Source organism: Microtus pennsylvanicus, chromosome 8, assembly GCF_037038515.1.
Source record: "Microtus pennsylvanicus isolate mMicPen1 chromosome 8, mMicPen1.hap1, whole genome shotgun sequence".
Classification (NCBI taxonomy): Eukaryota; Metazoa; Chordata; class Mammalia; order Rodentia; family Cricetidae; genus Microtus; species Microtus pennsylvanicus.
This window is the reverse complement of record NC_134586.1, coordinates 56,173,358-56,189,203: the sequence shown is the minus strand read 5'-3', so window position 1 is coordinate 56,189,203 and position 15,846 is coordinate 56,173,358. Positions and strand designations below refer to the sequence as shown.

General features: G+C 45.3%; 1 protein-coding gene across 3 annotated transcripts in view; it reads left to right on the top strand.

Moving 5' to 3' along the window:
• Zxdc (ZXD family zinc finger C) overlaps positions 1–15,846 on the top strand; it is a 32,362-nt gene that overhangs the window by 15,902 nt on the left and 614 nt on the right. The window contains exons 8-10 of one of the 3 annotated variants that reach the window (XM_075983524.1): positions 12,436–12,605; positions 12,746–12,799; positions 14,813–14,914. In XM_075983524.1, coding sequence (XP_075839639.1) covers positions 12,436–12,605; positions 12,746–12,799; positions 14,813–14,914 — 326 coding nt within the window. The remainder of the gene's footprint in view (positions 1–12,435; positions 12,606–12,745; positions 12,800–14,812; positions 14,915–15,846) is intronic. The other 2 variants (XM_075983525.1, XM_075983527.1) reach the window with 2 other exon arrangements.

Genomic DNA, 15,846 nt, shown 5'->3' with positions numbered 1-15,846 from the left:
CATCATTCATCTTTACATTTGCTTAAACTTACTTGATGCAATTTTATGTCTTTCTGTTCTTATGCCATAGCTCTGATTTAAAATAATAGTTTTCTTCAGACAGCTGTTTCCCAGTGTTCCTGCCAGTGTCACTTGTGACTTAGAACAGTTCTGTGGCACAAGAATCCAAAACTTATAGTGTAAAACTTGCAGGGAAAATAAAAGGGGACATGGAGGTCTGTAGAAAAAAAATTACCACATGCAAGCCAAATTCATTAAGAAAGTCAGATGACTTTATTGAGCCCAGTCGTAATTAATTGTGGAATTGGAGGAAAGGGAGTGCTTTAGACTTGAGGTACAAAATTTATTGCTCTCACTACTCTGGGGCAGTATCTTCAGAGATTAATTACTTGGCTATCTGTTGTAATATGAGCGGTGGGCTGCGTCCCTGGCACCCGGCCGCCCCCACGGCTAGCTTTACTCGAAATAATTACACAGAAACTGTATTCTTTTAAACACTGCCTGGCCCATTAGTTTCAGTTTCTTATTGGCTAGCTCTTACATATCGATCTAACCCATTTCTAATAATCTGTAGCTCCACAAGCTGGCTTACCAGGAAAGATCTTAACCTGCATCTGTCTGGAGTGGGAGAATCATGGCGACTCCTTGACTCAGCTTCTTTCTCCCAGCATTCTGTTCTGTTTACTCCGCCTACCTAATTTTATGTCCTATTAAAGGGCCAAGGCAGTTTCTTTATTTAACCAATGAAACAACAGATAGAAAGATGACCCTCCTCCATCAGTTATCAACTGCAGTATGACATTTTAAAAATCAAAGACACTTTTAAAGTCCTTAATATTGGTATTTGGCAAATGTTGCGGGTTTCAGTTGTCTAAAATGCCATACCCACTGCTGACACCTGTTGCCATTAGAATCCACAGAGGAGTCCAAGGCTGTACTTGGCAGCTACTCTTCTGGTTTAGAGCCATAACGTCTCTCTCTCCTACTCTCCCGTGTTTGGTGGAGTGCTGTGTGGGTTGGTCTGTCCTGCCTGCTCAGGTGGCTTTTGCAGCTTGCCTCACTGGTGTAATTGAGCACTTCCTCTCGTCATGTGTTTCCCTAAATTAGCTATTACATCTTGGGGCTTGATCTGATTGATTCCTTTAGGGAGAGGAGAGTTAGTAAAACTGAAGTGGTGCTGGGCTCTTTGTGGAGTCACCTGAACTGTTTCATAGCACCTAGCACCAATAGATCCCTGGGGTCTGCAGAGAAGGTGATAATAGTTCTGCCTTCCTCTTATTAGCTAGGGCATTTGTCGAAAGAGTGGCTTCTTTTTCTTCACCTTGAGGTATAATTGATAGGAGAAAGTTGAGGTGCTTAAGTCTGCGTCAGGTCTTTGTGAGTAGTTTCTGGCCTTCTGTGACAATCACAGCATTTTATGTATTTTAATTTTAAATTTTTTATAGACTTTGAAGGGAAATAGAACTGTGGCATCTGCAAGGTGTCTAGCTTTTGTGGGTGAAAAGAAGCAAAATGTCCCTGCCAGGGTGAAGGTTATCTCTGCCACCTACCTGTCTTTCTCAGAAAGCACTCTTCAAATCCTGTGACCAGCCAGGAGGGAGTCCACGTAGAGTCCCACCTTTAAATAGTCCTTGAAGCCACCTGTGCCTCTCCTAATATATACTGTAAGTTTACACTTACAGACCCTTTCTGCCTCAGGTGACCGTGCACAATAGTAGTGTCACCAATAATGGAGGAGGGTCTTCTGTCTATGTATTACTTTCATTGGTTTAAATAAAGAAGCTGCCTTGGCCTTTTGATAGGCCAGCCCTTAGGTGGGTGGAGTAGACAGAACAGAAGGTTGGGAGGAAGAAGGCAGTGTGGCAGATGCATGGCTCTCCAACCCGATATGGACGTAGGTTAGAATTTTCCCGGTAAGCCACAACATTGTGGTAAACACAGATTAATAGAAATGGATTAATGAAGATGTGAGAGTTAGCCAGTAAGAGGCTAGAACTAATGGGCCAGGCAGTGTTTAAATGAATACAGTTTCTGTGTTGTTATTTCCAGGGCTAAGCTAGCCGTGCAGGAGCTGGGCGCGACAAAAAGCAGGCTACATCACTACACACCATCACATCCACAGGTGTAACATGTCACCCAGCCACTCCTTGCATCCTCTGTAGCCCTGGTGAATCTGTTACTGACAACATTTGCTGTCACAATCATGGGACGTTCACTCTCGGCTGGTGTTTCCCTGGTCCTGTCTCTGCCTGGGCCAAAGCATACTCCCACCTGGGCTCTGTTGTCAGGTCTTCCTGGTCTCCAGGCATGTCAGGGCCTCGGCCCTTCTTACCTATCATGATGCTTTTGAAGAATACAGTTCCTTGGCCTGCAGACTCTCCATGTGCATTTCCTGAAGCCTTCTTTTGATTAGACTGAGGTTCAGGTCTTTTAGAGCTGGAGGTGATGTGCCTTTGTGCATTGTGCTGGGTATAAGTGTATTGACATGACATAGATATTTTGCAGGTATGTGTCCCCAACTGTACTCTTAGCTTCGGTCATTCTCTGGAGCTCACAGCCTACTGAAAGCCCTTGTGCTCAGTCAGTGTTATGCAGTGAAATGACAGGATCAGACCAAGAGCAGGATCTATGTGAGGAGGACAGTGTGAACTTTTTCCAGCGCTGGTGACCAGAAGAACTCACCTGAAGCATGCTATCTACAGCGCTTATTGGGACTCAATTATGTAAGGCCCAGCCCCTCCAGAGATAGGGTTGGCAGTTTGTGACCCAGGACTATACTATACATCACACTGTTGTCATTGGCTCTCTGAAATGGCTTAAGTACCCCAGGGAAACGTAGCATTCTTTTTTATTTGTTTGTTTTTAATTTGGGGGGGGGGTGAGGCTGGTTCTTGTATGTATGTTCATGTACCACGCCTGTGCCTGGTACCCTTATAGGTCAAAAGATGGCATTATATTCCCCTGGAACTAGAGTTGCAGGTGATTGTAAGCTAGCAAATGGGTACTGGGAATCAAAACTTGGTCCTCGGCAAGAGCGGCCTATGCTTTTAACTACAGAGCTATCTTTCTATCCAGGAAGCAAAAACATGCTTATAGGCGGGACATTCTAGGGCCCCTAGGTCATCTTCCAGGAGCTCAGCAAGGCTAATTGTTTACTATGTGCAGAAGATGTCCTGTTTCTCATGTTTTCCACAGATAACACTAGACAGTGAGTCTTGGCTGTGAACAGTATGACCCTGATGTTGTGCAGGTGATTTGTATTAGGGTTCTTCTACAGATACATGCTCTCCCTCCCCACTCACTGATGCACTCTATCACTCTCGGCATAGACTCAGGTTATAGTATGGCTAGCATTGGTTTTGTGGCTCTTGAGTGTCTGGCTCTGCCCGTTGGGAGTTCCTGAAAGTGTATTCTTGTGCCCTTCCAATGTAACCTATCCTGAATTTCATATCGTGTACTTGTCCCAGCCTGCAGTCAACCAGTTCTCCAGAGAGCCCTGGTTCATTTACTGGAAACTGGTGTTTACAACCAGATTGTGGGTCCAAGACTGTGCTGGCTGCTAGTGAACTATATGCCCTAAGTTCTCAGTGACCATGCTAGGAAATATTTGTAAATATCATTTTAATTGATCTCTATGCAGAATGTTATGATTTTTTGAAGGTATGTACACAGTATTTCACATTCTTTGTTACTGTATTGGTATTTATAGTGAAACATTCCTCTATGTGAGATCAGCTCAGACTAAGTGGCTTCTCATCAGGTAGGGTTGTGCTGCTATTTTGGCAACAAGTTTGAGGGGAAATTTCAGGTTTCTGGGGTATCTGCATTTTGACATTGTGATGAGAGATTATGAATTGTATTTAAGTCTGAGCACAGAAGCCCAGTATGACTACACCGTGTGTGGCTTTAACAAACAGAAAGACATCATTACTGTAAATGTTAGCCCCACACTGCGTGTGCATTCTCAGAAGATATGTGGTCTGAAATCCAAGGCTACTCTGAGTGTGCTGCTGCTGAGAGTAATACAAGAGCACTGCTGGCACCTTCAGCTCAGACATTCAGCTGCTCCTAACAGAATCGCCAGTGTAAGAAATCTCAATGTGAAAATACCTTTGGAGAAGGAAGGTCATTACTAGAGATTGAATTTAGGTCCTTGCACATAGTAAGCAGTGAGCAGTGGCTTAAGAGCAGGGAAAGGAAAGGAGGCACGGTGTGACCAAAACCCGAAGGCCTCTATGTCACTCTGAAAGTATAAACAAGTCTTAAGTGCATTGCCAGGAGACAAAGATTGAATACATCTAAGCAAAGCCCAACCTTAGGGAAATGTATGGGAAGGCAAGCAGTGACTCAGAACAAACCCCAAAGCAGAGGTAACGTTACCGTGGAGAGGTTGTTGTCCATGTGTTGCACAGCAGAGTTAAAGAACGTTTTTTCTGAAAGCTTAGATCTCAAGTGCAAAATGAAATATGGTAGAAACCTAGAGAGAGAATGAGTAAAGGCCTAGCAGTATTGAAAATGACTCCTGTAACTTGTGTGCAGACAGCAGAACAGTGAGGCTGTGAAGGATGTTTATTCATGCAGCTAATGAAGTTGATTTACTAGATAGACTATATATAGTCTGTACCCAATGTTTGTAGACATAGTACATGAAATGAGGGATGAAGAAAATTACAACTAACATCTTCATAGGGAAAAATCTTGGCAGGGCTTTGTTTTCTAACCATTTGTATAAATTACAAAGTAAAATTATTTGGAAGCCGAAATAAAGCCTACTAAGCCTTTGGGTAGTAGAATAAAAAAAAAACGCCTAATAACAACAGAAAGTGATAGCCATGGAGTTATCTAGTTTGATCCCTTGAACAGTAGCAACACTTGTTTGGATCTCTTGTGGAGATTAAATGAGACTGTAGCCGTAGGACACTTGGAGTATAAGCTACTGATGACTCTTTCAGGGAAGATAGGTACAAATGTGTGCACAGGCAACCTCTTAAGAAAAGGAAGTACAAGGTGGAAAACAAGTGTGTAACAACCAGTGCTGTGTAACCATTTGTTCAGGTTGGAACTTTTGACTTGGGTGGAACAAAGCATGTTCTTAAATGCACACAGTTATCCAGGCCATTGGTTTCCATTTCTGCTGACTTTGAATCAAGGAAAAACAACAAAAGAAAAGTTGCACTGTCAGTGGAAACAGAGATAAACATATCACATACACTGTAATAGTACATTATAGTACTTGCAACAGCACAGCATTCTGAAAGACAAATGTGAACACTATAATATGGAAAAGGTACATGCACCAGTGTATTGTGCAGTTGGCTACATACCGTACTCTACCTAGGATAGGTACAGCAAAGGCTGTCAACCACACAGACTGGCCACAGGTGCTTCCTTAAAAATAATAGGTAAAGTGTTCTAAACAGCATCCAGAACATCTTGTGTTTACTGTATTCTGACTAAACAGGGATTGGAAACTCTGAAGAGCCCTACTGTTTTCTCAACAGGTATGTTTGTGCACGACTAGAGGAGGGAACATCAGCAATTCCACACTTTGCACTCCCTTATTTCCTTGAGATGAGCCTCTCACAACCTGGAGCTATCCCTCTTGTCTTCTAGCTAGACCCAGCAATTCTGTTTCTGTGCCTTCCCCTCCTGTCACTTCTAGGGTTACAGGCATGTTCAGCCATGCCCAGCTTGTTGATGTTGGCTCTGGGGATGCAAACTTGGACCTGAGTGCTGTATAGCAAGCACTCCTAGCCACTGAGCCATCTCTCCAGCCCTCAACAGATCTTAAGTTGTATTCCTTAAAAAATTAATAGGCATCACTGGTGAAAATAGAAATTTCATGATGATTTCTGCTGGCTGGTGTCACACATCTGTCATAACCAGTACTCAAGTGGGGACAGGTTCAAAGTTGTCCTCAGGCCGGGCGGTGGTGGCGCACGCCTTTAATCCCAGCACTCGGGAGGCAGATGCAGGCTGATCTCTGGGAGTTCGAGGCCAGCCTGGTCTACAAGAGCTAGTTCCGGGACGGGCACCAAACCTACAGAGAAACCCTGTCTCGAAAATCCAAAAAAAAAAGTTGTCCTCAGCTACCTGGTGAGTTTGAGACTAGCAGCCAGCACCCACTCAGTGCTGTGCTTCAAGGGCACAAGTGTGCCCAGGTCATTTGGGAGTCACTCCTATTCTTACTCTTGTTTTTGTTTTTCAAGACAGGGTTTCTCTAACTTTAGAGCCTGTTCTAGAACTAGCTCTGTAGCCCAGACGGCTCAGAGGTTAAGAGCACTGGCTGCTCTTCCAGAGGTCCTGAGTTCAATTCCCAGCAACCACATGGTGGCTCACAACCATCTGTACTGAGATCTGGCGCCCTCCTCTGGCGTGCGGGCATACATCGAGGCAGAATGTTGTATACATAATAAATAAAATCTTTAAAAAAAAAAAAAACTTTAAAAAAAATTCACAGACATTCACCTGCCTCTGTCTCCCAAGTGCTGGGATTAAAGGCGCACACCACCACTGCCTAACTTTTATTCCTATTCTTGCCATAGATGTTTATGTTCTTCTGAAAGGTTTTGCCTTGAAAATAAACCAAAAATAGGACTAAGGTGGATTCTTTGGAGGAGATTGATAATTTATAGACGACTTCATTGTTGAAAAGCCCAAGAGATTCAGCTAAAAAATTAGCAAAAGAAGATAATTTAATGTCTAGTTAAAGAATGTCTGCCATCTGGAGTTCTCTAAAGGGCAGCAGTTAGCAGTGAAGAAATGTGGTTGCAGGGTCACAGCAGCCCTGCAGGAGGAAATTTCACAAGCAGGCAGGTATTCTCCTACATTGAGAAGACAACAGAAGTTAGCTGAAAGGTAGAGATGGGTTGTTCCCTGGTGGTGTAATTTCTTCCCTCCAGTACACCAGGGAAAGGTAAACAGTGGATACCCAATCCATTGAGTGGAATGGAAGTACCTGATGAAAAGAGGCTGGATAAATCAAATTATGAAATTAATGAAGATAGAACCAGGAAGGGATGAGAAGAACTTCAGTTCTCAGTAGGAGAGACGGGGGCATCAGAAAAGATAAAACCTGGAGATGAGAAGGTGCCACAGGGATGGAAACAGTGGCAGACAATCTAGGGAGGGCCTGAAACTGCAGTGTGGTTGGCCTGTCCAAAGAGAAGTCAGGCTGACCTCACTAGAGACTAGCAAGGCAGAGCTAGAGTGGAGGCACTAAGGTGACCCAGCTGTACCTCTTGTAAGCCATAATCACATCTCTGGTCTTCACTGCAAGGGTCAGTAGAAAAGGGACATGATGTCTTAAAAGGCCATTCCACCTGCTCTTTTGACAATAAACAGATGTCATGCATGGAAGGAAACAAGAATGTCTAGGGATTTCTGTGGCCATCCAGCTGAAGCCAACGTGTCTAGGGGTCAGTGGTGACCAAACAGTGAGAGGGAGTTGGGGCCTGTCTAAAAGTAGGGGCCCCTAAAACTGGGCGTGAGGAAAAGAAGTGTTACAGGCCTGACAGTTATCCCACAGGGTGGGATAACTCTGACTTGGAAGTCCAAGGAGGCTTGAGGACAGAATGAGGTAAGAAAGCAAGGGGATGTCTAGAGACTACACTAATGCTCAAGTCTGTCACATGTCTACCACAATAGCCCAGCAGAGAAAGAATGATGGCGTATCATGGGTCACAAACCAGAGCCCAGGACACAGAAACAGGGCCTGGTGCATCCTTGCATGTGGCAGAGGTGACCCTGTGTACTTCTAACAATCGAGTGCTACCTTTTGTGGATTTCAGAGGGTTTGGGGCTTTTGAAAACGCTGTAACAACAGCCAGCACTTAACTGCACTCTGCTCTACCTGCTGTAACAGAAGGACCCATTTGGTCCCACAGTCACCTTGGCAGGCTAGGCAAGTCTTCACATGTTACACATGTGCTGGCAGGAGACCCAAGGCACCAGAGGCATGGTAAACACATCTTGTCAGCAGATTTGACCAGAGCCACATCTGATGAGAACTCAAGGTGGCAAGGCAGATGAGCACTACCATGAACAAGTGTTTGCAGAAGACTGCCAGCGTGGCTGCGTAGGCATCCAAGGAGGCCCTCTTGAAGATGACCTGGGTGTCTACAGGGTCATTAGGTGATGATTCCAAGAGGAAAATAACAAAGCTGGGTAATGATTACATGTGCAGCTGCACCTTACTGTCTGGCTTTTGAAGATACAAGGAGTCCGTGTAAAGGACCCATCTGCAAGCTGCTATTCTACCAAAATTTTTGATAAGAGAATATTTACAACTCAGATGTATGACAACAAAGCCGTACACTTTGTGAATGTTTTAGTGAGTCAGTCTATAAGAACGATGGGTGTATGGATGGACATCTGTGTATATACTTGCATAGAAAAAGAAGTTAGGTAAGACATGCCCATTCATGGATAGTCTCACCCAACACTGGGTGTGAAGATTGTGAATATTTTACTGTGGTCATTTCTACTTTTTGTATTTGAGAATACATAAATTTTGTAATTTTAAAAACTGAAATTAAAACTGTCACATTAAAATAGCAAGCAGCAAAGTAGGCATTTCTTCTGAGTGGCTTGTGAAGCTTTCCCAAGCTCTCTGGTGTCATTAGTAGACAGAGATGTGTGATTCCCTTTCCAGAGAAGCTGGAGAAAGAAGCCAGGGTAGGCATGTGCTTTCCACTCAATTGCTTTGGTAGCCCTGGGGTGACCTACTCGTCCCAGCAAAGCCTAGTCTATAGCCAGAGAGCTATGTGGCTGTGCCATGTGCATGTGGCTGAAATGCCCGAGTGAGTTGGTGGCTGAGTTGAGGCTTGAGTCAGTGATCTTACCCTCATTGTAATCTTTTCACTTTAAAACAAATATCTTTGGCCATGCGTATCACAGGTTTCCTTTGGCTGCCATCATGAATGAAGAAGGGACTCCTTGAAGGAAGAGGTTTGCTGTCAGCCCAGGAGTCACATTGCTGTCACTTCTCTTTCTATGAGCGAATTTAGTGACATCTGTAAAATTCCATGGAAGTTTAAGTGCAAAGCACTAGTTGGGTTTGGATTTCATGGGAATGTCATTTAGCTGCAGGAGCTTTGGCCCGCCTTATGGGCCACACACACACACACACACACACACACACCTAGAACATGCAGGCCTATAGTTGAGGTGGCTTTGGGGAACCAAAGTGGAGTATAGACTTTACACTGTCACCACATGGTTTGTCCGCTAGCCAGGTGCCTCTGCTCTAGCTATGCCTAGCCTCTCTTCTCTGTGTGTTAAGTTTGGAAAAGCTCTTTTAGGCACTGGCCTTTGAGGACTGTTAAATGGTTGCTCTCTACAGGCTGTGTCTGTAAATGATCTTGGATGAGCTCTGGTCATCTCTGTTCTGAGCCTGAGCTCTTTCATTCTCCTGACCACAACTAAAGGCATCATTGCAGGCAGCCACTTGAGCACAGTGGCGCTAATCATTGAGAAGCAAACATCCAGAGTGACCATAGCAGTAAGGGACTACCCCCTACCAAAGAGAAGGGACCAAGAAAAATGGTGTCACCAGAGTCTAGAAGAGGAACAGTACAAAGAGACAGACAAGGGAGATATTTCCTGCCACACAACAGCAGCCTGTCTGGTTCCCTCCCACCTGAGCCTCATCTCTCTGATCTCAGGATCAGGTTCCAGGTGCTACTGGGGGAGCCCTGGTAGTAGTCTTCTGTCCTTGTCCCCATTGTTGTCTCCATACTGCTGGGGTGGTGGGAGCAGAGTATACTGTAAAGGGTCTCATTATGTAGCCCAGGCTGGTCCCAAACTATCCTATCTTAAATGCTGGGTCTAGTGGTATGAAGTACCGTCAGCTACCACTGCATTTTGATGATAGGTTTACAAGCCATCCATTGGGAGCTCTGGGGGAAGTATCACATGATGAAGATGTAGATAATACTTGCTAAATGAGTAATAAAACATACACAGATCACTAGCCATGGAACACATTTCAAATAGTTATATTTAGTGTATGTATAAAATACCCTTCATATTAAAACCTGACTGAGTTGTCGTATCTAAGGTTTTCTGTGCTCCTGACCTGGTTCTGAGTCATTGTATTGTGTCTATTAGCCAACCCTAGTCCTCTCTAAAACTCTGAAAGGTATATGTCCTGTTATCTCCATTTCTGGATGAGGATCTTGGAACATGAAGCAGTAGTAGCTAATGAGGATCAATACCAGGACTAGAATCTAAGGCAGACTGGTCCCAGGATTACCCGAACCCATAGGCCATGTGCTGTGTCTGCCCTCCCTCAGTTGAAGTGGACTGTAAGGAGTGGGTAAGGCTTGCCTAGAGCTTCAAGGAGCTCCTGGTTAGTTAGGCAGCCTGCCAGCATTATTGGCCATGTCAAAAACTGGAAAACCATGGGTGTCTCTACAATCAATCAGTAACTGTCACAGTCTTTCAGGCCTTAATTAACTGAGAACCCAAGATGTCCCCCTAATAATAGTGGCCATCGCCAGTTTGTTTGTTTGTTTATTTGAAACAGGGTTTCTCTGTAGCTTTTGTAGTCTGTCCTGGAACTAGCTCTTGTAGACCAGGCTGGCCTCGAACTCACAGAGCTCCACCTGCCTCTGACTCCCTAGTGCTGGGAAGCCATCACCATTTTTATTAGAGAACAGCCAAAGACAATTCCCTGAGAATCTAGGAAAGACATCAAAACAACTTCGTGGCAGTATTTGACTCTGATGGGAGGTTTACAGAGGTTGGTGAAGAGGAACATGGTGATAGCTTATCATGATGATATCATTGAACTTGGAAAGGCCTCAGCACAAATTATGAATAGTCTCAAGAGACCTGTGGGAAAGAGTGGCACTATAATGGGTCACTCAGCTCATTGCTTTTCTGTTGAACAGGAAAGAAGATAGTGGAAAAAAGTAGATGGTAATGACAAAACAAAAATAAGCCATTCCAGGGCCACAAGTGACAAGGACAGGCAGGGTAAGGTCTGCCAGATTTTTGGCAGAAAACTTTCAAGTCATATTATTGGCTTATTTTGCTCAGTTTCTTTTTTAAAAAAACTCAAATTCCAACAACCAAATAGTTAAAAATTCACCTGTCAGTTTAAATAGGAAGTCATATAGGTTGGCAAAGGAAAGGATAACCCACTGTGAGCACCTGGCTTAACAAGGTGGGTGTCCAGCATGACTGGGATTGAATATTCTGGAAACATGAATTCCTTACACTCTTATCCTTGCAACAGCTACACTGAAAAACACCCAGGCAAACCTTAGGACATGCAGTGTAGAATACACACACACACACACACACACACACACGGCACACACTAGCTATGTCCTTATTTTTATGCTAGAGAAGCATGCTGGGTTAATACGAAATTTAAAAGCATAAAAGTTCTAGAGCTGAGTAAGATAGTATAGATGTTCAAGAAGCAGTGACTGGAAGCTTCTTGCTTTGACAGACCCAATCCCAACCCTGATCTGCTATGAACAGAGGAAGCACTTAGGTAGGAAAACTGCATAAACCAGGGATTTTGGCAGAGACTCTGGCAGATGAGTTGAAACTGTAGTGGACCCACTCTTCCTGCAATGAGGAGAGCTTAGTCTCTGCTTACAACATGGGCTCTCCTCACCTGGTCCATCAACCTAGTCAGTATTTGCACTCTAAGAAATTGTTCCTTAGCGCCCTCACCTCGCCCAAGAAAGCAGGCTGTGAGAAAAGCAAAGGGAAGTCCCAGGTATCATACCAGCCACAAACATGAGTACAGCACACTCAGGACAACACAAGGTGCTGGTGACCTTCAGGAGTGAGATAAGCAGGTACGGGGGAGTTGTGTGCCTTGCCGAGGGCTATGGATTTTTTTAGTTTGGTTTGGTTTTTCAAGCTAGGGTTTCTCTGTGTAACAACTCTAGCTGTCCTGGAACTCACCTTGTTCACCAGGCTGGCCTCAAACTTACAGAGATCTGCCTGCCTCTGTCTCCCAAGTGCTAAGATTAAAGGCTTGCCACCACCGCTCGACCTCCATGTTTAAAAAAGAAAAAGAAACAAGTCTTGCTGCAACTAGAAGGTCTGCTGGGTGGCAAAGCGAGCTTCCATGGCACATCTTTGTGTGCAGAATGCTAAAGCTTTTGAGTTTTCTACCTTCCAGGAGCTGTGGGAGTTTAGGGACATGGCCTTCAGAGAAGGAGCATCTAGATTCAGGTTCTGTCAGGCAAAATGATTATAATAGGTTTGGTAAGTTTTCCATTAAAATCTGGTGGGTTTGTCTGTTTACCTCTTGCCTCATGAAAATTCCTTTGAAACAGTGTTCAAGTCAGTGAAGCTATATGGGATGATGGGAACCATGAAGCTTCTCCCTCAAATTTCCTCAGTCAGGGCCAGAGCCCAGCCAGGGAAGCATTGTTAGATGTGCTGTTTTTATCTGCTTGGTTTTAGGAACATCTGAGACTGCTCATGGGAAAATGAAAGGCAGCATGGCCAACCATCCTCATGTCCACTCAGGTCAGCATAGTTGTTTCTGTGGAAGCCTCATGGTACCCAATGGAAATCTGCCAGCACCAGCCCCTGCAGCTGGTCTGCAGTGTGTCCAGATCCCTGTTCTGCAGGTAGGAACCACCCACGTGAATGCTGAGGTCTGCAGGGGCAGGATGGTGGAGGGGTGGCCGCTGCCCTTTCAGTAAACTGCTCCAGGTCCTGTGTCCTGTCCCAGTCATCTTAATAATCCCAGCCTCTCTCTTCTTCCCAGCCTGTCTCACTGCATCTGTGCAAGCCCTTGCCTTTGTTAGGACTGACGTATCAGGTTTGTGACACTGTGTTACCCTGTGTCTAGTCTCCTCAACCTGGTCCATCTTCCCCACATCTCTTGGAGGTGTAATGGCTTGTGCCTCTGTCTTGCCAAGGTCTGCTTGGGACCATTTTATGCAGACTGGAGGCATCTGAGACTGCCCAAGCTGGCCATATGTAAGCCTCACAGCTGCTGGTATTCGTGTTGCCCCACCTCTACCCAGACTCTCCTATAAACTCTCTTTAGACTGCTCTGGCCGTGCTTCTGGGCACCACTGCCTACACAGCAGCTGGTACAGGCTTTCATGTGAAAGTGGTAGGGCCTTTTTGATTTTTCTGCTTTCTCATTGGTCATTGAAGATAGGGCTCAGTCACCTCTTTGGGGGATCAACAGACCTTTATTTGACAGCCATCTATGGGAGCTCACTGCCAAGTCACTCAGTAGCCCCATACATACCTGCACTACCAGGCTGACCTCTGAGGAGGTAGAATGAGGAAGGAAGAGGTTTGGAAGTTGAGAGATCTGGCTATATATTCTGACTCAGTCGCACACACCTGCATGGTGCATACCACTTAGAATTGTAGATGAAACTCCAGTAGGCCAGTGCAAATCTAGTTGTCAGAGACTGAGGGTGGAGCTGTTCCTGTTACTTCGGAGAGCTTAGAGACAGGCAAGGTCCGTCTGGGAGAGAACCATGAAGGAAGGAGGTGGGACCAGGGGTAGGAGGCTGTAAAGAGCCTATAGGGGGACGGGTGGCAAAGAGTGGCCTGGGGAAGAGGCAATGAAAGGGTTCTAGACCACAAAAGAAGCATGTGAGGGTTTAGTGGGCAGAGACTTGGACTTGTGCAGAAAAATGAGCTGAAAATCATGCTCCTCCCTCCTAGTTTGACCCAATGGTAGAACAGCTTGGAACTTTGGAGAGATCAAGGACTCCTAGAGATAGGGACAGTGAAAAGAATGGGAGGCTTGTCCCAAAGTAGTATAACCTCAGTGTGCAGGTCAGTTTGCAGAAGGCACTCCTAGGGCTCAAGGGTATAGGGTGAAGAGATTGTAAGAAAAGTGCCACCACAGGCAGAAAACGAGCCCACTGGAAAGTGTGTGCACCTGGGTATAACTCTTTCACCTGTCTTTTGGCAGCTAATTGGCCCTCAGCTTCAGTTTTGTTGTCAGAGATGGAAATGGCACTTAGAAGGTCCTTGGGGAAGTGGGAGGATGGAGTGCTTAAGAACAGAGTGCTCAGTTTGGGGGTGGTAGGCAGCTGTAATTAAATGATGGAGAAAGGTCATTGGCTAATAAAGAAACTGCCTTGGCCCATTTGATAGGCCAGCCTTTAGGTGGATGGAGTAGACAAAATAAAATGCTGGAAAAAAGGAAAGTAAGGTCAGAGACGCCATGCTGCTCCCTAGGGCAGACGCGATGAAACAAGCTGCCAGGTCAGACATGCTAAATCTTTCCCGGTAAGACTGGTGCTACACAGATTATTAGAGATGGGTTGATCGGGATATGAGAATTAGCCAGTAAGGGCTAGAGCTAATGGGCCAAGCAGTGTTTAAATGAATACAGTTTGTGTGTTGTTATTTCGGGGCATAAGCTATCTAGGCGGCCAGGAGCTGGGTGGCAGGAACGCAGCCCACAGCACAACAATTAAATGTGCATATGAGAAGGCAAAACCATTCTTTCTTGACTTGCTTCTGGGGACCTGGCAGCCTCATCTTGGGGCGTCTGCTTTCAGGCCTCTGTTTGGCCCATAGGCGAGATGAGAACAGAGAGAAGGCCTTCCCATGGGCTTGAGAAAGTACCAGGATGTCCACACAGAATTCATTTAATACACTATAGGAGGAGCGGTACTGTTGGGACAGGGGACAGTTTTTGAGTGTTGAAATAAATAATAAACATAGGGAGTCAGGCAGCAGAAGATTCCAGACTACACTGAACGTTGGACTGGATTCAAAGTGAGAGCTATGGAGGGACCGGTGCTTCTGCTTCCTGATTACCAGTGTGTGATAGTTCTTGATGTTGCCTCCCCAGGATGACCCCTCAGGTGAAGGAGGCTTGCCACTGGCCCTCAGCCCGCAGCGCTCTGCCTTCCACCCCTACTTCACCGTGGATCTGCCTGTCTACGTCCTCCAGGTCTGGGTGCCTACAGTTCTTGATCTTTTCAGTAGAACGCATCCATCCCAGGATGGACAGGTTTCCCATGTCAGGAGGCTATAGCGTGGGTTAGCAGCTGCCATAGACTTGCCCTGGAGATGCATTGGGTTCTGGTCAAGTCCAGCCACCTTGAACTTTTTTTGAAAAGATGGGGTCACAGCTTCAAATAAGGCTTGGTTGACACTGCAGTATCTGTTTGTGGAACAGGTGAAACGTAGTGTGCCTGTGAGCACTGAACACTCCAGTTCTAACTTCCCCATGAGTGAGATGCACCCAGATATGTTCACTAGCTGTGCTAAGTAGGTGGTGGTTAAGCTGAGAGTGGGCAGCCACCAGGGCAGCTCTAGGTCTGAATGAAAGTCACTTTTCAGGCTGCCGACCTTCCTCAGAAATGTCATTTGTACTGTTCTAAGCCCCTCAGAACACTATCCCTAAAGAAAGGAAACCTGAGCCAGACGTGATAGACGTAGGTGATACCCATTAACCAGGAGACAAGGGTTGGAGAACTGCACATTTGAAGCCACTTGAGCCACAGAGCAAGAATTTGTCTCTAAAAAGCACAGCAAAGGAAGGAAGAAGATATGGGGTGGTGGGGAAGAGAGCAAGAGGCAATAAAGGAGGGAAGTACAAACTACTAGTGACCTGAGACCTGCCCACTACAGCTTGGAGGAAAGTGATGGGTACCACCCATGGCCATCCCTCTGCACGGGCCTCCTACTGCCTGCGGGCTATAAGCAGATATTATCACGATTTTTTGGTTTTTGTTTTGTTTTACAGGAATGTACATGGGTGCTTGAATATATATGGACCCATCAGTAAGCCTAGAAAAAAATCTGGGAAAGCATAATGGTTCTGAGTTCACATTTTGTTGTTGCTATTGTTTTAAGTATTTTGGGTTTGGTTTTGTATTA